The sequence below is a fragment of the Acomys russatus genome, chromosome 13 (genome assembly GCF_903995435.1).
Source record: "Acomys russatus chromosome 13, mAcoRus1.1, whole genome shotgun sequence".
NCBI classification, from domain to species: domain Eukaryota; kingdom Metazoa; phylum Chordata; class Mammalia; order Rodentia; family Muridae; genus Acomys; species Acomys russatus.
The window spans coordinates 68,693,606-68,716,367 of NC_067149.1; the positions used below are offsets into that span (position 1 = coordinate 68,693,606).

The following is a 22,762-nucleotide window of genomic DNA, read 5'->3' on the forward strand; positions in this document are numbered from 1 at the left end:
CCCAGATCCACACACCTTTTTCCTCACTGAAGCCAGAAGCCAGAGGCTGACTGCCACAAAGATGTATTTGACCTTGTTGCCTCAGTGTGTGACAACTCCCAAAAGGCCACCGCAGCTCAGACCCTCGTGTGTCGAGCCGAGGTCTCAGCTCTGACTATACCGCAAATCCTCTCCTCTGCCTCGCATCCTCTCACGGACATGCCCAGCACGCACTCTTGCCTATAACTCCTAGAAACAACTGCCTATCTTGGATCACCAAATACAATCACCATTACATGTGTGACACACACACACACACACACACACACACAGCTATGATGTCAGAACTACTGAAAGTCTGGTGGTTCAGATCTCTAGAACCCGAGTCAAAGCCATCACGGTAGCTGTCTGTGCCCCCAGCCTTCTGGAACAAGGGCTCCCTAGGGCAAGTGAATACTCTGAGTTTATTGGGAAATGCTGCCATGATTAATAAAGTGAACAGCAGTCAAAACAGATACCTGATGTCAAGCCTGCACGTGCACACACATGCACGCACGCACGCATGCACACAGAAACTCATTATCACGAGAGCAAATTGCTTGAACGCCCCATTATGAGCCGGTGTTTGTACAGCCTGCACATGTTAAAACTCTGCTTCCCTATGTGTCCTGAGTTTACCTCACTCCCTCTTAATAACAAAAACATCATCCCAGCCCCTCAAAAGTTCTTACTTCCATCTTGAAACTTGCTTAATCTTTCAAGATACGATGACACGGGGACCTGCACGATGTCCAGGATCGCCAGCAAGGTCCTCGTCAGTCGCAGCAGCTCGCTGAAGCTGTAGAATCCAAAGTAGATGAGGTTCCTGGCCAGGTGAACCACCTTCTCGGGAAGAGAGGAGAGGAGACGTGCATCGGGAACACGGAACAGACATGTGCAGTTCTCACATCTCAGGGGTTCACATATTTCTACGCCCTAATTCGTTAATGCCCTGGAGTTAAAATTCCCACAAAGGCTACTACTGTTAAGATTGTGACTGATTCGAATCAGGATTAACTCATAAAGGCTTTAAGGTGAGGTGAGGAGTTTGTATTACAATATTTACTGCTCAATTTGATGTAAGTCAGGAGGGCACTACTAATCAGTGGCTAAATTACTACTAAATAAATACAAGGCATAAATTGGCCCAGAATTGTATGTCCCCTACACTAGCCTCTGGCCTTCTGGGTACTACAGGAAGTAACAAGGGTGAGATGCAGCCTCCAAGACACAGCTCCAAAGTAGGCTGCCCTACAATGTGTCAGAAAAGCTGTGTCATTCCAAAGGCTAGATTACAGAACACTGCTTGTAAGTGTGCTGTGTATGTGTGTGCGTGTATATGTGTGTGTGTGTGCACGTGTGCGTGTGTGTGCATGTATGCATGTGTGTGCGTGTGCATGCGTATGTGTGTGCGTATGTGCTTGTGTGTATGCATGTGTGTGCGTGTGTGTGCATGTATGTGTGCGTATGTGCGTGTGTGCGCCTGTATGTGTGTGTGTCCACCTCTCACTCTCTTTCCTCTTTCCTCCTTACTCTATCACCCCGTCCTTCTCTTTTTTTCACTCTATGGGAAGCCAGGCATCATGTCACAAGGACACTCAGCCCACAGAGACACCGTGTGGCAAAGGGTTGAGAAGCGTGTGGTGACAAGCGAGGAGAGAAGCAGGCCCCCAACGACCACCTGAGTGAGGCAGAAACGGGAGTACCTGAACAGACACACTGCCCCACACCCAGGCTGCTGACTCACAGAATGCTGCTACACTGGGGTGGCATGTCTCCTGACAGAGGCTAGCTAGTACAGCAGGGGTGGCGCGACAGTGACCTCGCTCTACTTCTGTCACTATGCTACCCTCACATGTCAATTCCGGTCAATGAGGCTGACCCACCGTCTGCATGAAGGTGGGGAAAGGCATCCAAAACTGTTCTTACTTACCAAGCATAACAATTAAATACAAACAAAAGTAAAACAAGAAATGCTCTAATTCACTGATAGTTGAGATAGAGCATTTTAATTATCAAGGCATAGTAAAAAATAAAATAAAGTGGGCTTGCATTTGTAACTCTATCCCCCTATTAGTATAATAGGAATTCGACATCACTAGTTACTGAGTACTTTTGTCACAAAGACCAACTTAGAAAAGGCAATTTTGTAATTTTAAAATTTGTCCTAGGGAGGGGATCTTTAGCCTGAAGTTTTTCCTTTGGTGTTTTGTTTTGTTTTGTTTTGTTTTTCTCTTCTGTTTCAAGCCGAGTGAAGTCACTTGATTGTGCTGTAATTCGTTTCTATGCATATGGCTCCCAAACTAAGTAAATAGACTAAAATACCAAGTCTATACTTTTATCATCAGCAGATGGGATTATATCACATGCTCTAAATGTTAAAGCAAAGGAAAATCCCTGATGCTCGGTGCATCTGATTTCTGACAAGAACACGCAGTTGTGCCACAAGTAACTGTTTAAATGCCTCAAGTGGGGCTGGAAAGACTGCTCTGCCATTAACAACACTTGCTGCTCCTCCAGAGGACGTGGGCTTGGTCCTCAGCACCAACATGGAGGTTCATAATCATCTGGTTCCAGGGGATTTGATACCTTCTTCTGACCACTGTGAGCACCAGGCACATAGAAAATAAATTTAATAAATTTAAATACCTCAAATGTCAGTTTGTTTTTCTCTTTGTCTCCAAAAGGAAACGGCTGATTTACAACTTCTTTCAAATATTCTTCAACGAATTCCATTGTCAGGGCAAACTTCCTCTTCATGTCGTTTCTGGAAGAGTCTGTGATGGAGTCATACCTGGGCAGAGAGAGACATAAGAGCAACACTAAAATGTGGGTATGCCACAGATCCTGACTCCCAGAGTGCACGGCCTTGGACACATCAATCAACCTCTTTGGGGGTATGTCTGCCTCCGATCTACCTGTGATGGAGGTGGCGAGGGTGGAGGGGGGTTGATGGGGCTATTGCACACTGGGATGGAACAAGGCAGGTCGTGTCTGCCAGCACCTCACAGGCTCAGCAAACCATGGCTGTTGGGATGGTTTGTTTACCAGCTCCCAGAAACATGCTTCCTCCTGGAGAGCTGCCTTTGTGCCCTCAGCAGAGAGCATCCTACTGGCTCTTCCCAGGTGAACAGTGTGAACAAAGTGTGCAAACGCCTCCTTGTGCTCTCCAGTTCAAAGCCGAAGACGCCTCACTTTGCACTCATCTGCTGGACTTAGACACCCTGAGAGACATCTCTGTGACAGCTCATCTCCACTGTCAGTCTGGCAAGATCTAGAATCCTCAGGCAAACACCTCTGGGCACATCTGTGAGGGGCCTTCCAGGACCAGTTAACTGAAGAGGAAAGGCCCCACTGAGTGCGGAAGGCACCAGTCCTTAGTGAATAAAGAGCAAAAGTGAGGTGTTAGCTCCCTCTGCCTCCTGAGTGTAGAGTCAGGGTGACACTGGCTCGGATCCTGGGGCTGAGCCTTTCCTCAGGAAGGGATGCTCCTGGGGCCGAGCCTTCCCTCAGGAAGGGATGCTCCTGGGGCCGAGCCTTCCCTCAGGAAGGGATGCTCCTGGGGCCGAGCTTTCCCTCAGGAAGGGATGCTCCCGCCAACTGTGGACCACAACAAACCTTTCCTTGCTTAAGCTGTTTCTCACCAACTACTTAAATTGTCAGAACAGTGGAGAAAAGTAATGAACACAATGCAGTTTCCTGTCAGCTGAAGTGAGGGAGCCTCAGTTGAGAGATGCCTTCGTAAGATCAGGCCGTAGGCACGACTGTAGGGTATGCTCTTAATTAGTGACTGATGGGGGAGGCCCAGCCCCTTACGGTGCCATCCCTGGCCTAGTGGTCCCAGGTTCGATATGAAAGCAAGCTGAGCAAGCCATGGGGAGTAAGCCGGTTAGCAGCACCCCTCCATGGCCTCTGCGTCAGCTCCCGCCTCCAGGTTCCTGCCCTGCTTGAGTTCCTGCCCTGACTTCCTTCAGTGATGGACAGTGCTATGGAAGTGTGAGGCAAGCAAGCCCTCTCCTCCCCTGGTTACTTTGGTTACAGTGGTGTTTCCTCACAGAAACGGTAGCCCTCACAAAAACATAAGGTTCCCAGACATACTCGTGAATCGTGATCTTCGTAGGGATTTCAGTCCAGAGCCGGGCATAGCGAACAGGCACCACAGACTCCTGGGGGTCCCGGTCAACATGCATGTGGAGCATGAGTCGACAGAAAGATGCTCGGAGGTCAAAGGGCAGGCTCTCGTCAGACACACACCGCAGGATCAGGTCTACAGACAGCTGTGTTGAGATCTGGTTGATGGCCAGATACTGGCGGTCCAGGCACATTCTTGCAAAGAGGTTTAGCTGGTATCTAAACACATGAGAGATGTTATGGTATCCCTCACCACCTTTAAGGCCCCGGCAGGCAAAGCACAGCCAGCTGCTGGGAATGGCAGCCATTTGTAAGTACTTACAACAACACTGAGTCAAACTCTATGGACAAAGGGCAGCACAGCTCTAACTCTGTCCCTGTCACTACAGCCTCCTGTGACCGGGCTTTCTGTCCTAAGATCCAATACACCAAGCCTGTAATGGACATGAAGTCACACAAAGGCATCTTCCCCAGCCTCTGTTGGGATTTGGGCAGGGGTCCCCCCTTGGTTTGTGAAGCACACAGGATCAGTCCCCACACTGCCACCACCGGGTTCTCCAGCCTGGAGGATCAAGGCTGCCCCACTGGGTTTGGTCTTGAGAGATTCAGACCCTGGGAGGCTGCAGAGGTTCTGCGTCCTTCATGAGGTTCCCACCAACTTCCACCTTGGGTTTTATCCCTTCAATTAAAAGAGCCGCTTAGGTCTTTAACTGTTGTTCCTTTCCTCCTTGAAGGTGAGGGGCAGCACCCACATGCCACAGCACTCATGAGAAGGCCAGAGGACAACTTTGGGTGTTGGTTCCCTCCTTCTACCATGAGTTCCAGGGATTGAACCCAGGTTGGCGGGCTCCCACTGAGCCATCTTGCCAGCCCCTGAGATAGGTTACTGATCCCAACACATTGACCCCGGGAACCACCTCTAGCACCACTAAAGGCGGGTGACCTTTCAGAAGAGCACATGCTCACAAGATCCATCCTGACCCCCTGGTACTTCCTGAAACCAGATCTGTCTCTCCTTAGTCTTTCTTCTCTCTCAGTCCACAGCCAAAGTCCCATTGCTTCTCACCTGCCCCGACATCCCATCACTAACAGGAAGAGAAGCCCTGCTGCACAAGAGCCCCAGACTCAATCAGAAAGTGTGAAGTAGAAAGTACAGGCATGCACGTTCATTTTGGAGTTTTTAGGAGGTCCTATTTCAGCTCCTCTGACCCAGGGTCTTTTAATGCCCTCTTAACTGTTGCTCTGATTCTTAGAGGTTTGGGGGAGTTGGCTCACTGTGAACACACGGCTGGAGTAGAGCGATCCCCAGTACCTGTAATAGGTCAGAACTTCTAGGTCAGCTTTGGTGCCTTCCCTGGCTTCCTGGGCGAGGTGCCTGATGGCTTTGCCATGAGGCTCCTTGTTACTGTCAATCCAGTACAGCCAAACCTCCTCGTCATCAATGTCTTCGGGCAGGATGGAGCTCTCCATGGGGTTTTCCACTTGCATGGACACCAGCCTTGAAACCAAGGACACGCACAATCTATTAGGAGGCACGCTCACAGCTTGGGCTGCTCTGACCAACGCCTCCACGGGGCAGCTTACTTTGTCTGAATGAGAATGTCCGCATTGCCAGGGCTCAGCATGAATTTGCAGATGAGCTCCTGAGTGACGGGGATGGCAGTGCTGTTGGACACGCAGAGATCAGACAGGTAGTCCAGGAACCTAGGAAGGGGAAAGCAGACATTAAGAAAAAGCATTTTTATTTTTATATTTTAATAGGGTATCTTTTACTGATTCCTCAATAATTTCATTATTGTAAACAGACTGCCCTGAGTGTACCCAATCATTTTTAATTTTAAAAATTTACATGCCAGGTATGGTGGTACATACTTGTAATCCCAGCACTCGGGAGGCAAAGGCATGTGGATCTCTGTGAGTTTGAGGCCAGCCTGATCTACAAAGCCAGTCCAGGACAGCTAAGGCTACACAGAGAAACCCAGTCTCGAAAAAAAAATTTTTTTAAGTGTTAAAGTGTGTGCATGACTGGACATGGACATGAGTAAGCCATGGTGCGCATGGAGGTGACAGATCAGCGTTCAGGAGTCGGCTCTCCTCTTCCACCTGCAGCACTGTGTCAGTCTGGCCCACAGACGCTGGCTGACTGTCCTGCCTCCACCTCCCATGTCACCCGGGGAGTTGCTGGAACCACAGATGTGAGCCGACTGTCACTGCACATTGCTCTTCTCCCAGGGACCAGGGGACGGAACTCAGGCCGACTCCACTGGCAAATGCTTTTGCCCACCGCACCGTCTCACCGGCCCAAGACAAAGCACTTTAATAAAGTCATCACAGCAAGAACATAACTTGGAATTTAATAAGGGAAGCTTATTGGATGTGGTTTTCAATGCAGAATTTTTCTGTATGCTGTTTGTCTGCTGCATCATTAAAAGCAAATTAACAACTCTTTTCATTACATATAAGCCTTTTTAGAATGGGCATGCTTGCTTCTATTTCACCAGCTGCCGTTCATCCATTAGCACAATCACTCATGGTTAGAAAATCATTTATCATCACGTGGTGGCAGCACTTCGGAGGCTGAGGCAAGAGGATTGCCTCAAGCAGAAGGTCAGCCCGGCCTACAGCTCTGAGAGGAAAAATAAAGAAAACAGAACAGAAGGCCCTAGGTTCAACACGGTGTGGTGGCACACGCCTGTAATCCCAGCACTCAGGCAGAGAGGCAGGTAGATCTCTGTGAGTTCAAAGCCATCCTAGTCTACAAAGGGAGTCCAGTACAAACAGGGCTCTGATTATACAGAGAAACTCTGTCTTTAAAAAAAAAAAAAAAAAGAAAAGAAAAAGAAAAAAGAAAAAAAAGCCCTAGTTTCAATTCCAGACACCAAAAAAAGAAGTAAATAAAAAAATCATTTCACTTAAAATCTAAGTACCACAGAAGGCTTCCTTCATGAGAATGCACTGTATAATATTTAAATAAGGCACCTCAAGGGGTGCCAACGCAGCCCATAGCTGTGCTGGTTGGTCAGCATTCACAGCTGTCCTAGGACACATGCAGCCCACAGGCTGCAAGCAGGGCTCCTGTGTGAGTCTACATGAACTCATTTTGGGGTTTTTATGGCTTCTTTTTACAGTATTGGGGACTGGACCTTGAGCCTCACACTCTCCTGCTGGGCTACCTCCTCGGCTGCTTTTAAGTTTATTTTACCAAGGGTCCTATGAAGCTACCCAAGCTGCCCTTAAACTCACTGTTGCAGCCCAACCCTTGTAATCCTCCTGTCTCAGCCTCCTAAGCAGCTGGGATCGCAGGTGTGAAAACACACAGGTACGTTTTGAAAAGTGTCTAGAAATGAGTATATGTAACTGTTGGTCTGAGGCCCGGGGCGGCGAAGCAGCCAAACACTTTCCTAGTATGTGTGACCCGTCAGTTAGATCCTCCCCCCTCTCCCCACCATCCCCCCCCACCTTCCCCATCCCCTTAATCCCCCTACTCGCACCTCTCCCACCAAAAGACAAGGCAACAGTATGTCTAAACGGTTCTCAGCATCTGTGAAGCACTAACTGTTATCACAGAAATAAACACACAGTCTGCCCATCAACAGCCAGCGCTACAAAAGATGTTTAGCTTTCTGAACTTCCAAAAATAAATCTTCCATCACCACTAGAGCAGAGCTTGGTGTGGCCACCAACATCCCCCCATCCCCCTCCACCATCCCCCCATCCCCCCCCACTAGCTCAGACCTCGGCTCGCGGTTCCTCCTGAGCAGGCTGACGAAGGTCTCGATTTCTTTCGCAGTGATGTGTTTCTCCAGGAGTTTGCGGTTGTTGTGCAGCAAGGCTGTGATCGTATCCTCTGCCAAAATATCGTAGCCGATCTGGGACTGCATAATGCAGAAGTTCTTGGCGATGTATTCCTGTAGAGGGGGAGAGCCGTCAGCGCGTGCTGCACACTGCCTGGAAGTGGCAGGCTCCCTGGCTTCGGCAGCTCGGATCAGCTGAGCCACAAGGAAAACCCAGTGAACGTTTGTCAGAAGACAAACAAGTAAATAATTCTACAATAAAGAGAAGTATTTGAGGAAATAAAAGGTATCTGCGGTCACATAATCTAAGCTGGAGCAGAGGGCTGAGGATGGAGCCTGGTGGGAGATCGCTTGCCTGGCGCAGGCAAAGCTCACAGTTCCAGCCTCAGGACCACACACGGATGACTAATTAAGAGCTGTGTCACTACTCATTATTTTCAAAATGGGTACTGGCCCTCTGGTAAGTGATTGATAACAATCTAAATTGAGTTTTATGCCATGGTATCTTAGAATTTTACCAGCCTGCAAGAGGCCCTCTGACTCTCACCAGAAGTCGTAACTATCATTTTGGGTAATGTAGTAACTTCTAAAACTCGCATGGCTGCCTGGTGCTCCACTCCTAGGGCTTGAGATCTGTGCAGATACTTGCAGGAAACAGCAATCAAACAGGATCATAAATAGAATAGATCAAGTTATTAAATAAATCCAGCCACACAATAACTACTTCATAACAGCCTCCAAAGTTCTGGGCGTCACAGGAGAGGCTGTGAAGGCGGCTGCACCTGAGAGAGAGCTTCTCTCTGGAGATCACACAATAGTGACAAAAGACAGCAGATGAGCAAACAAAGACACATTTACACGGGGATGAGTGAAATGAAACAGAGGACAGAGACAAGAGGCAACCATGGACAGGAGAGGCTGAAGAAAACGACGTGCGAGCAAGGACAGAGCGGGTGTAAGGACAGCATCCATGTGAGCACCGGGAGAAAGACACCAAGCAGCAGAGTGTCACCTGCAAAGGTCCTTCGGAAAGGGAGACTCTGTGGGCACACACCAGGCACACACATGGTGCACATACACATACAGGCAGGCAAAGCGCCCATATACATAAGATAAATATATTTTTAATTGTATAAAAGAGAGTCAGTTTACTTAGATAACAATTTCTTGGTTTAAAAAACAACAACAAAAATCCTGTGAGTGTGGCAAAGGCCAAAACGTTATTCCAACAGAGAATGTGTGCTATTGAGAGTTTCAATCGTGTATTATTTAAGTCTGCTCCTTACTCTTTCTTTTAATAGTGTGTGTGTGTGTGTGTGTGTGTGTGTGTGTGTGTGTGTGTATGTAGGTCTGTGCACCACAGCATGCAGTACCCACAGATGCCAGGAGAGGGTGTCAGATACCATGGGACTGGAGTTAGGATGGTTGTGAGCCCCACGTGAGTGCTGGAAACTGAAGAGGCCACTGCCCTCCACTACTGAGCCATCTCTCCAGCCTGTTCCTTGTCCTTCACACTCACAGCGCTAGTCCCAAGCCTCAGTCCCTTGTTTCCACGTTCTGTGTATCAGCCACACATCCACATAACCTTAGAGGTAAGGAGCATGACGCCTTCCGTGACCAAATGCTCCCATTTCTGGGGGTTTCTCCTTGGGAACGCTCCTCTGCTTCTATGAGGAGATAACTTATTGATTAGAAAGCGCTCTACGCCTTGGGTGAAACTTACCGGAACATATCTAGTCCTTGAAAAGGATACTGGTTACACAAATCTAATTCTAATCTAGGCAGTGTTTTATGGTCTTTCAGAATGATGGCTTGCTATTGGACAGCCAATTAATTAAAGTAAAACTCTCTTGCAGTTAAAGCTGTATATTGACTCGGCCGTCAGAGTGATACTCTGAGAAAACAACTTCTACGATGTTGATAAATTAAATGGAATCAGAGGTGCTATTGAGTTTTCCAAATAATAATAAACCCAAACATAACATTGAAGAGCTGGGTGGGCACTGAATCACACGTGAACTCTTTGTTAGTGTGCTAGATGCAGGTGGAGACAAAGGAAAATTTAGGTAATTAAAGCAAAAAATAAATAAATAAATAAAAGAAAAAGTAAAGCTTTTCTGCCTACATTTTAAAACCTTGCTCTGTAACATCAGAGAGATATTTATGGCAGTTACCCTAGATCAGCGGTTCTCAACCTACAGGCCCCAGCCCCTTTGTGGGTCAACGACCCCTTTCAAAGTGTCACCCAAGACCATCAGAAAACACATGTATTTACAGTAAGATTCATGACTAGTGAAATTACAGTTATGAAGTAGAAACAAAAATAATGTTATGGTCAGGGCCACCACAACATGAGAAACTGTATCTAAGGTTGGGACCACTGCCCTAGACAGGTCAACTTAGGGGAGGGGCTCACAGCTCAGGGGGCAGAAGAAGGTAAGCTGGTCACACTGCACTCAGTCAGGAAGCGGGGTTGGGCTGGCGCTGCCTGTACTCAGGGCTAGAAGCACCCTCCCAGATGTGAGGCGAGTCTCCTCGGTGATACTGCTCTGGTCAAGCTGAGAGAGGAGAGACAGCCTCACATGGCTCCTTGCTTATGCAAAGCAGTCCTGGTTTACTGTTGACGGTTCTGCACGTGTACAGTATATTGTGACCATACCTACTCAGCTCCCAGAGAGAGGCTGTCGAACATTCTGGGCCAGAAGGCTGCTGCTGCTGCTCCAACATCATGGAGAAATTTTGAGGGACTGTCTAGGCAGCCACATATCAGCTGTTTGCCTGCACTGCCTACATACTTACATAATACTTGCTACTTCTTAAGTCTCTGGTGTGGTTAAAGGCTAGAGATTTACAGTCTCACCATTAAACTGTTTAGGATGACAGAAATTGATAGATAGTACAAAGCTTTATCCAAGGGTTCCAAATATACAAAAGTAATTCTTACCTGACAATTTTCATAATTGTTATTATTACATATAGTTTGTTATTGTAAGAGAAAGCCTTTTATTAGACTAAAAGGGGAAGATGCAGGCATAAGGTTACTGTGTAATTCAAATGCTGATTTCTGCGCCCCCATCTGGCTGTAAGCCTTGTTCTGAGAATCTCCTGTCTCGGTGCTGTGTAAACACTTCTCCCTTGTATGCCAATAAAGCAGTTTACAGCCAATCACTGAGCAGGGGAGAGAATAGGGCTGGACTTCCTGCCAGGCAGGAGGGTAAGAGTTAGAAGAGCAAGTTGGGGACTCAGCCACAAGCGCGGGTGCAGGAGAGAGGGAGAAGATTCACCTGGAGCAAAGAACGAACTAAAAAGCAAATAATGTGGGGATTTTGTCAAGATGGAGTTAGGTCAACATAGAGGGTTAAAAACAGACTTAAACTGCTCAAGATTGTGTTGTGAAGCCTTATAAACAAATATAAAAGCGTCTCAACTATTTGTGTGATAGCCGGGTTAAGAGAGAAACTAAGAGAAACACAGTCAGATAAACATGACCCTAACAGCCTCCCCTTACCCTGTCTTCCTGTGTGTGCAGGTGTTGGCCAGGCAGCCACAGCTGCTGCTTGTTCAGGAATGCAACATACATCACGTCACGCCCGAAGACAGCGTTCCACAGGGCGCCCTCCCAACAACTTCCAGCTCTTCCTACCACCTCTTCTAAAATTTTCCCTGGGTCCTTGGGGTGATACAGACACCCCATCTGCGTCTGAGCAAATGCAAACGCACACAACAGGATGGAAGAAAGAGTTCCTAATGAGCCTCTGCAGGTACAGGGCCTGAGCCTTGATGGCCACGCAGGAGCCTCTGATCCTCGGCCACACTTACCTCTCGGGGACAGGAGAGGAAGGAATGAGTCACTCACAGCTACACACGCAAGGATATCTTGAGAGCATGTGAACATCGACCTGGGCAGGTGATTGGTGTGTGTGCACATGTATGTGCACATGCTCATATGTATTTGCTTGTAAGGAGATGGGTGTGTTCAGGACAGACTCCCAGCATGCCTCTGAACACCAGGTGCCAGATGGAAGCAAACTGCCTGCGGCTGGGCCTTCCTTGCCATGGTGAACTGGGCCCTCAAACTGAGCCTGAGAAACAACTTCTGTCAGTTTCTCCCTGACAGGTGTTGATCACAGCTAAAACAAAGTGACTAGTTCCAGGGACCCAAGAAGAGAAGTGGGGGGTAGTGAGGCACGCAGTGCTGCCTCTGCACACGCACCCCTGCGCTCACCTAACTAGGAGCTGCACACGCACCCCTGTGCTCACCTAGCCAGGAGCTGTACACGCACCCCTGCGCTCACCCACTCAGGAGCTGCACACGCACCCCTGCGCTCACCCAGTCAGGAGCTGCACACGCACCCCTGCGCTCACCCACTGAGGAGCTGCACACACACCCCTGCGCTCACCCACTCAGGACCCGCACACGCACCCCTGCGCTCACCCACTCAGGAGCCGCACACACACACACCTGCGCTCACCCACTCAGGAGCTGTACACTCACCCCTGCGCTCATCCACTCAGGAGCTGCACACGCACCCCTGCGCTCACCCACTCAGGAGCCGCACACGCACCCCTGCGCTCACCCACTCAGGAGCTGCACTGGATGCTCTAGTACCACATCCCTGACTGACTGACTGACTGACTGACTGTCTGTCTGTCTGTCTGTCTTAGGATTCTGGATCTATTCCCTTTCCCAGGGAGACGTGAATGCCACTCCCGACACAGGAACGTCATGACACTGCTGTACAACCCCAGGGGCAACGCTTCACCTGAAAGAAGCAGGCAGCACTGCCAGGATGGTCTCAGAGATGCCTGTTACATTATGTATCGCATGTCATGTGCCTACATCCATGATATGCTTAGGGCCTGTTATACTGTCAGGGTGTTCCTGGGTCTTGATGTATTATGTACCGTCTAGCTAATCTGTTTTACACATTCTTTTTGGTCATTTCTTAATCTTGAAGCTGAATTCCAAAGCCAACATAATTTAAAACATTCTATCTAAAGGAAAAAATAAATACTTTCAAGCTCTAGGAGATGCCTCGGAGCCTGGAATTACACTCTAGATCCCTTCTTAAAACTGTAGCCTGGGGGCTGGAGAGATGGCTCAGTGGTTAAGAGCGCTGCCTGATCTTCCAGAGGTCCTGAGTTCAATTCCCAGCAACCACATGGTGGCTCACAACCATCCATAATGTAATCTGATGCCCTCTTCTGCAGATAAAGCACTCATATGCAATAAATAAAATAAATCTTTAAAAACTGTAGCCTGGCAGCTGGGGATGTGGGCGAGTCGTGGTGCCTGCCCGGGGCCAAGTTTGATTTCCAATGACACAATAAAAAAAAAAAAAAAAATGGAAAAAGAGAGCAAACGAAAGCACTCCAACCCTGAGCGTATTGCTCAGCTTCCTGCCTCCATGTTTTACCGCAACTCTTTAAACTACTTAAAACTAAGCCTGGATCAAAGTGAGTGGAAGCTGCGAGCTGATCTCTACATCCCCCCACACACACCCCACACCCCTACACCCCACACCCACACCCCACACTCCTACAACACACATACACACCCCACACTCCCACACCACACACACACACACCACACACACTCTCCTCCACACACACACGCACCCCGATTTTGTCACCCTGAGCTCTGCTCTCAGGCCCTGCCTCCCAACCCTCTCTGAGTCCACACTCTCTCATGAACTAAACTCAGTAAAAGAGCAGCGATACCCTGACCCCTCTACTAGGTAAAAAACACACGGAGAAAAAACTGCCAGGTGATCAACAACGTAAAGAGCTTCATGTCAGACATTTGCCTTATCGAACCCGGTGCAAAATATTACAGGTGTTTAAAGAGTGTTTGCATTTTGTGCGTATGAGTGCTTTGCCTGCATGTTTGTAGGTGCACCATGTGCCTGCCCTGCCAACAGAAGACAAGAGGGGACACTGGTTCCCCTGGGACAGGAGTTACAGTAGGCCATGAGCTGCCATGTTAGTGCTGAGAAAAGAGTCCAGGTCCTCTGGAAGAAAAGCAGTGCTCTTAACCACTGAGCCTTCTCTCCAGACTCTTTTTTTTTTTTTTTTTTTTTTTTTTGGTTTTTCGAGACAGGGTTTCTCTGTATAGCCTTGGCCATCCTGGACTCACTTTGTAGACCAGGCTGGCCTCGAACTCACAGCGATCCGCCTGCCTCTGCCTCCAGACTCTATATGTTTAAGACAGAATGAGACTTGCACTGAGTTTCACAAGGAGAGCACAGCTTTTGATCCCTAGATCCACACAAGTCACCCCGTCCTCCACAGCTCAGCCTGCCCTAGGACCATGGCGGCCTTGCCAACGCCATCACCACTCTTCCGTCCTACCCTGTTGCAGTTTGAATGTGGAATATCCCCCATTGGCAAATGGGATAGAACACTTGGTCCCCAGCAGGGGGCAGAGCGATGGAAAGCTGTAGAACCTCCCTGGAGGAAACGGGTCACTAGGGACAGACAGGCCTGCGGTTTTAAAACCCAACTTCCTGTTTGCTCTCTGCTTCCTGTTCTGCCAAGAGATGAGGAGTGGCCCTGTGCCTTTGAGTCCATGAAAGACTGTACGCCTTCAAACTGTGAGTCCAAATCAGCCCTCCCTCCCTGGAGTTTCTTCTTGTCAGGAATTTGGTCACAATACAAGAAAAGTAGCCAATCCGATTACTCTGCCTTCCTGAACCACCTAATCCTGCACCCACCGCCATGCAGCTGATGCCACTGGCCAGAGCTCCCTAGCCCCTGAGCATCGCGGTCCTCTGCCCCCACTCTCCCTCCCCTCAGTCCCTTCCTCCTGTTTCAGGTGCCTCCATTGGGTCTTTACCAGTAGATGACATCTTAGGAGCACACACAGCAGGCCTGCACCTCCCAAGCTCCTCATGCTAAGAACAGGTCAGGGTACCCTGCTCAGCAGGCGCTGGGACCAAGCACAGGTGCTCAGCATGCCCACCTTCACGCTTACCCCCTAAGAATCAACACCTGTTTAGCGCCACAGTCCTTACAGATGCTCCGAGCTGCCCACATAAAGCTAGTCCATTTTCCACCTCCTCCGGTCTACACTTTAAACAGCAAGCGAAGCCAGAGGCTCCGGACCCACGGACTCACCTGGTTCTTCCTGTAGTCCTGCTGCGAATGTCGCAGCACGCGGTAGCAGAGTCGCAGCACGTACTTGTAGGGGGCGTAGCGCTGGTCGCCCAGGTCCTCCAGCCTCAGCATGGAGCCTTCTCCCGCCTTCTCCTTGAAAGGGGCTTTAAGGATCCCAAACACCTGGAGGAATCAAAGGATCCTCCTGATTAGATGGACACATGTGCATGCTTTGCACCCTATTTCATTTTTAACAACAGGGACTTTAAAACACTGTAGAAACGTGAGAGTGGAATTATGCAAAGGGGGGAGGTACTTAGTGGTTGTGAGTCCTGGATGATAAACACCGATGAACGAAAAACCCACGGCTTACAAGAGTGCCCAAAGTCAACAACAAATCCGCTACATCAACAGCATGTATTTTATTTAGAAATTATATTTTATTTAGACGGTAAATATCTGTTTGTATCAAGTTACATGGACATATTCAGATGAATTAAAATATATTTACTAAATGCTTTTATTAGTCTGTTAATTTTCTGTAACTTTCTCAAATTACAATAATATAAAGGACATGTATACTTTTTACCTGAAATTTACCTCAGGTTATGGCTTTAATTACCTTGTTCTAGGAAAAATACATATTCACCAATCACAGTGATTCTAAGTACATGAAACTCTTTCTCAGAGAGACCCTTCACTGTTCACACTGTGCAGATAAATGGCCACAGGAATGAAGGCTTCAACAAGGAGCCACAGGAGTGATCAGGGGGACCCCGAACCTCCACTCCCAGGGGCACCCCCCACCTCCACTCCCAAGGGACCCCCGCCACCTCCACTCCCAGGGCACCACCACCACCTCCACTCCCAGGGGGACCCCCACCACCTCCACTCCCGGGGGACCTCTAGCACCTCTACTCTCAGAGGGACCCCCACTACCTCCACTCCCAGGGGGACCCCCACCACCTCCACTCCCAGGGCACCCCCACCACCTCCACTCCCAGGGGGCACCCCCACCACCTCCACTCCCAGGGGGACCCCCACCACCTCCACTCCCAGGGGGACCCCATCACCTCCACTCTCAGAGGGACCCCCACCACCTCCACTCCCAGGGGACCCCCACCACCTCCACTCCTGGGGGACCCCCATCTCCACTCCCAGGGGGCACCCCCACCACCTCCACTCCCAGGGGACCCCCACCACCTCCACTCCCAGGGGGACCCCCATCTCCACTCCCAGGGGGCGCCCCCACCACCTCCACTCCCAGGGGACCCCCACCACCTCCACTCCCAGAGGGACCCCTCATCTCCACTCCCAGGGGGACCCCCCCATCTCCACTCCCAGGGAGCCACATTCTCGCTAGGTCAGGGAGCATTGAAAGAGCAGTACTGCAGGCAGCTCTTCCTTGAAGTGAGACTGCAGGAGGCCTTCAGGAAAGGAGGCTGAGAAAGTCCTCTGTGAAGGAACGCAAGATCACAGCCATGGGCCTCAAAACAAGAATTCAAAATGGAAAGGAAGTGTCCCCTGGAGTTCATGAAATATGACAGTATGTTTCTTTGAGAGCTTAATGTTTTTAAGTTTCTTTCTGCCGCTGTGGGGGCCTACACAGAATCAAGAATCGGTCAAAATACAGAGACTAAGTGGCCCTGGGGTGCCCAAGTCTAACTAATATATCTGCACACATACAGCTCGACAGCTCCGACATCTAAGGCTCAGAGTCACGGAAGAGGAGGGGGGAGACAGCTCCGACATCTAAGGCTCAGAGTCACGGAAGAGGAGGGGGGAGACTGTAAGAGCCAGAAGACCATGTGCCCTGTGATGGCGTCTTGTATGCGTGACAGGGAACCTGTACGTGTGAACTCTGAACAACATGGTGACCTGAACGAGACCCGTGTAAGGCAGGGCCAGTCGACACGCAAGCTTGGATGAGGGAAATTCCACGTGACCCCAGCCTTAGATGAAGAGCTAGAGGGGCCCGTGCCCACTCCAGGGACTACGTCCCACACAGCCTGCCCAACGCCAAGCGGTCAGCACTGGACTCCAGTGAGCAGTGCTAAATGGACCTATAGGTTGTATATACATATAAAATAATTAGGGGTAAATTGCGAATGTGGAGGCGAGAGATGTTGGAAGGGAGACGGGGGGCAGAAGTAAGATAAATGCAGCCAATATTTATGCATGGAGTTCTGAAAAAATGAAATTATTTTTGAAAACAAGAATCTTATGATCACTAGAGCTTGAATCATTTTGTATCTATATTATGAAATAAAAGGCTGGATGTCTCATAATTTACTCAAGGCCCTAAAAGCCCGAGATCAAATGCTTTCTAAAAGGAACTTACTGGTGGCAGAAAGACTTTGTCCCTTAGACCTGTAACCTTTAGTTTATTTCTGAAACATAGTCTTCTCGGGCATATTCTACAGCCAACAGTTGGTATGATATCTTCAGTTTTCCTTTCCCAACTCTGCCTTTAGGTTAATTAATATTATATTAGTGTCATGCTTTTTTAAAGATTTCTTTATTTTTATATTTATTTAATGTATATAAGTGCTCTATCTGTGTGTACCCTTGCATACCAGAAGAGGGCATCAAACCCCATTATAGACAGCTGTAAGCCACCATGTGGTTGCTAGGAATTGAACTCAGGACCTCTAGAAGAGCAGACAGTGCTCTTAACCACTGACCCATCTCTCCAGCCCATTTTTTTTTTTTTTTTATGTTTTTAGGGCTCTTCCTTGAGTCCCTATGTGGTTCATACAAAAGCTAATTATTTTAAGTAGCAAATAAAACAATTAAAAGAGCGTGTAACTGCAGGAAGTCTGTATGCAGGTTACTAGGAAGAAATTAACTTTCTGATATGCTGTGCATTTGAGAGTTCTGGACTAGATAGACTGCCTTCCTAGAGCAGACAGAAGCAGGTGGGGTGGTCCTAAGGTCACCTGGAAAGGCTAGTCAGAAGTTTTCCCAAGGCAGTTTCTGGAGATGCTCTGACCATACCAGGATCTGTGGTGGGTGCCTCTGAGCTGGCCTTAAATGGTTCCTAACTCTCGCCATGCATGTCCTATGGAATTCTCTCCGACAGTGACTATGAAATTGCTTTTAGCCAGTGATGTGGCATCTGTGATAATGATGCAGTACTCAGATCTTTCTCTATTTTACAGTCTGGGATCTGCACCTGGGGGACAGATGTCAAGTACCCTAAGCAAGATAATCCCATCACTCCAGAGCAGTCAAGCTACAGCTAACACAGCAGCCAGCATAGGGAGTCTCAGTCCACTCTCAAGATGACAGTAGCCCCACCTAACACCTTAACCATCCCTCTGAGAATCCCCCTGAGCAAGAACCACCCACAGAAGCAACTGTCACATTTAAAACTCACAGAAGCTGAACCAAGCGTCCAGGTGTCTTTTGTTACCCAGCAAGGTGTAACTGATACAAGGATTTCCCTGATTCTGTAACTCAAAACAGAAGATGTGCAAATTCAGTTGGTTAAGAACCTCACCTGTGCCAGAATGTTCTGTTCTCTCATTAGTTTCTGCCGCTCTCGGTTTGGCCGGGTAATGACCACATCCAGCACGTCCTGCCCACTGTTAGTCACGTCAGCCACAAAGAAGATGAGGTCTTCCAACAGCTTTGTCACAAATCTATCACACATACACACACACACACACAAAAAGATTGTGACAATTATGGACTATTAAAAATTAACTCTAAGAACTAAAACACTAATACAGTTAAACTTTAAAAGAAAAAAACGTATTTAATCAACAAGGTATAACATCTAATGCAGTTGATACCTGAACTGTGAAAATATTTCCTGTCCGGTTCCCCCCTCCCTGCGTTCCAGTTCTAACTCTATCAAACATTTGCAAACAGTTATTAAATACAATCCTGTGAGTGTCAGAAGCCAGGGGGCTGGGAAGACAACACGACTGTGACTCCATGTCCTCCACACACTGCTGTTCGAACCATCCTCCTGATACCAGGTGACGTCAGCAGGGCTGAAGCTAAGTGGTTCTCTGCTCACGTACATCGGCTTGAGCGTACATATTTCCTCCTGCTGACTCCATAACTGGAACTAGGTGTTTGGACATGAGAAACAAATGGCTCAGTTTGTCATGACTCTAGGCTATTCTTTAAATGGGTAACGAGGGGGCTGAAGAGATGGCTCAGAGGTTAAGAGCACTGACTGTTCTTCCATAGGTCCTGAGTTCAATTCCCAGCAACCACATGGTGGCTCACAACTATCTATAATGAGATCTGACACCCTCTTCTAGCCTTCAGGGGTACAAGCAGGCAGAGTAGTGTATGCATAATAAATAAATAAATTTTTTAAGAGATAAAATAAAATGGGTAACAGTTAATGGCATGATGGCTAGAACATTATTTTTAATATATATTATATATGCATATATGTGAATACATATGCCTATATGGCTGGAATCATTATTTTGGTGTGGTATCAGTTCCCTATCAGGGTTGGTTTTCACACTACACACACACACACACACACAATGTGGGTGTTTAGCCCCAGGAGGCCAGAAGAGGGCATCCAAGCCTCTAGAGTTGGAGTTACACATGGTTGTGAGCTGCCACGAGGGTGCTGGGAACTGAACTTGAATCTTCTCAAAGAACAGCCAATGCTCTTAACCTCTGAGCCCTAATGCACAGTGGAGCCTCTGGTGATGATGAGGCGGGGAGCCAAAGACACGCAGCTTCTTGCTCATGTGTCCACTCATATGCCAAGAGAAAACAAAACAAACAACAACAAAAACACCTGCTGGTTGTTGTCAGCTGAACTCAAACTCAGTTCAACTCTACAGTGGCTTGTTAACGCCCCCAGCTCCTGCCATCTTACTGATTTTCTTCTATTAAAGGATTTTCTGTGTGACTTAATTTAAAGCAATTCCTCCAGATTGAAACATTTCATCCTGGAGTGAGGAAGGGACAGGAGATTGCACAAGTAAAAAAAACTTCACGTGTCACAATGCTGCAGGAGCTGTGGGGGTTGCTGGGGAGAGGAGGCAGTGAGCCATGGGGAGCCAATGCAGAGGCAGGAGTCATCACCCTGCTGGGGCCTCAGGGAAGCAGCTGCCTTAGGTCACCCCTGACCCATAGTCCTGTTATTAGTTCTCCAAGTGAGAGTTGCCTGGAACCATTGTTCTGGTTGGAGATCGTCCCTGTCAGAGGAGAGGAGCTGTTTGTTCATACACCCCTAAGAAAAGCTTTGCATCAGACTTCCTGTCAGATATGGCAAAGTTAGGCCAAACATTTATTATGTATTTTAAAAGACACACACCTGAAAGTTAAAAAGGCCACAAGGGTCAAGAACAAAGAGCTGAGAGTGGTGGCGCACACCTTTAATCCCAGCACTTGGGAGGCAGAGGCAGGAGGATCGCTGTGAGTTCGAGGCCAGCCTGGTCTACAGAGCGAGTTCCAGAAAAGCCAGAGCTAGAACAGAGAAACCCTGTCTCGGAAAACCAAAAATAAATAAATAAATCTTAAAAAAACAAACAAACAAACAAAACAAAAAGCCAAAGTGGGAATAATGCCACAAAGAGTACATATAATGTAGCAATGCTGAAAGGATGTGGGAGGGGCCAACCCAGGCTGTGAGGACACCAAAAGGGCCCCCCTCCCCTGCAGAGGTTCAGGGCCCTGTGTGGGCTGCAGCCAGGCAGGTGCTGAAGGGACAGGTAGCACAGAGACGGACCCTCCCCGCCTGTGGTCACAGCGATCACATGGCTCACCTCACCAGAGGGTCTGAGTGCCCACCCTCAGCATCACACCTCGCGGTGGACTGGTGGGGAGAGGCCACGCCACAGCGGATAGAAACTGAATGAGAGCAGAGGGGGAAAGCAGCAGCGTTCCACCTAAGAAAAGGCTGCATAATTAAATTCCAAAACACACGGAAAAGTGACATTGCGAAAGACAGCCATCATGCTAAAAGTCAGAAGGCTGATTCATTGCTAATAAAACCCAGTAACAAAGCCATCCCCTAAGTGACATCTAAATGAGTGTGTGTTGTCACTCCTCACAAGATGGAGGACACAATTACCACACACACATACACACACACACACACACACACACACACACACGAACATAATTTAAAATGGTAGACGTGAATGAAGCGTAGACGGGGGAGCAGAGAACACGCAGAAATTTGAGAAGTCGAAAGTACGTATAAGATCACCCGAGTAGTATCAAAAGTATACAGACAATAGCATACAGAGATTTTTAAAGCAGACTATAAAAGAGAATGAGAAGTTAAGGAGTTCGAGGACTCCCTGGGCTATGTGAGACCTGGTCGCCAAAAAAAGGAAAGGAAGGGAGGGAGGGAGGAGAGAGGGAGGGAGGGAGGGAGGAGAGAGGGCGGGAGGGAGGGAGGAGAGAGGGTGGGAGGGAAGGAGAGAGGGTGGGAGGGAGGGAGGAGAGAGGGTGGAAGAGAGGGAGGAGAGAGGAAGGGAAGGAGGAAGGAGAGAGGGCGGGAGGGAGGAGAGAGGGAGGGAGGGAGGGAGGAGAGAGGGCGGGAGGGAGGGAGGAGAGAGGGTGGGAGGGAGGGAGGAAAGAGGAAGGGAGGGAGGGAGGAGAGATGCATTGCAATTTATATGACATGTTTATAAGACCCACCACTCAGCTCTGCTCATTGCATAAAGACACAGTGGTCTTCTTTTTTCTTGTTGTTGGGCTTTTTGTTTGTTTGCTTGCTTTGTTTTGGGTTTTGTTTTGTTTTGTTTTTTGTTTGTTTGGTTAGCTGGTTGGTTTTGTTGAGATAGGGTTTCTCTGTGTGATGGTCCTTGCTGTCCTGGACTCACTATGTAGACCAGGCTGGCCTCTAATTCACAGTGATTTGCCTGCCTCTGCCTCCCGAGTGCTGGGATTAAAGGTGTGCGCCAATGCACCCAGCTAGGCATCCCCTTAAGGCGCTGAGTTTGGAAGCGAGTCTAGCATGGCCTCGGCTGCCTGCACAAGCACTCCCGACTGAGCCTAGTCCCCAGCTGCATGAAAAGGGGGTCACAGTGGCCTCTGCCTTGGCAGCAACATGGAGTACCGCTGCATGGCCAGCACCTGGCACACATCAAGAGCTCAGTCTTACAGAATCAGCTGCATCTGTGAACACTTGTACCAGAGGTCCCTCTGTGGACAAAAGCAAGTCCCTCAGGGGCCGTAAGAAGCGTGGTCCTTGCTCGGGCTGCAGAGAGCAGTTAGTACCTCACGCCTCCTCGCTCCCCAGGACACACTCCCAATCCTCTGTTTTCTTGGTGCAGTCCTGTAGCAGGCAACCAGAAAATTCAAAGGAAAACATCTAAGGCCGAGGATGATCAAGCCTGACACAGGAGCTACGTCCACAGAGTCCCTTCCTGGGGTGACTAAAGGAGAGCACAGGACAGAGAGAGGAAAGCGATCCAACAGCACAGGCGTTCGGAGGCAGGCCTGCAGCGTCCATGCCCTCCCCTTGACTTTGGTTTTGAATAAAAAGAAATATCTAATAAGAACTTCCATCTCCACAGGGTCAAAGTCCTGGTTGTCAGTTATTCTCAGAATTCTAAAGGTGAGGGTCTCAGAGCCCATTCGCTGCTGACACGCAGTGTGGCCTGCATCACGATGAGGGGTGGCATCAGCCAACGCAACCTCCCCGTCCTCATGCGTGATAGCCTCGCTGTCCTCTGGGCCACAGTGCTCCTGAGGCTGATCTGGAGGGGCTGGGTTCCCTCCACTGG

General features: G+C 48.8%; 1 protein-coding gene across 1 annotated transcript in view; it reads right to left on the reverse strand.

Annotated features, from left to right (window-relative positions):
* Positions 1 to 696: 696 nt before the first annotated feature.
* Positions 697 to 22,762, reverse strand: part of LOC127197747 (inositol 1,4,5-trisphosphate receptor type 2) — a 134,295-nt gene continuing 112,229 nt past the window's right edge. The window contains exons 14-21 of the mRNA XM_051155693.1: positions 18,541 to 18,682; positions 15,060 to 15,221; positions 7,885 to 8,057; positions 5,734 to 5,853; positions 5,462 to 5,647; positions 4,117 to 4,368; positions 2,668 to 2,812; positions 697 to 861 (exon numbers count right to left, since the gene is read on the reverse strand). Of these exons, the coding sequence (XP_051011650.1) occupies positions 697 to 861; positions 2,668 to 2,812; positions 4,117 to 4,368; positions 5,462 to 5,647; positions 5,734 to 5,853; positions 7,885 to 8,057; positions 15,060 to 15,221; positions 18,541 to 18,682 (1,345 nt within the window). The remainder of the gene's footprint in view (positions 862 to 2,667; positions 2,813 to 4,116; positions 4,369 to 5,461; positions 5,648 to 5,733; positions 5,854 to 7,884; positions 8,058 to 15,059; positions 15,222 to 18,540; positions 18,683 to 22,762) is intronic.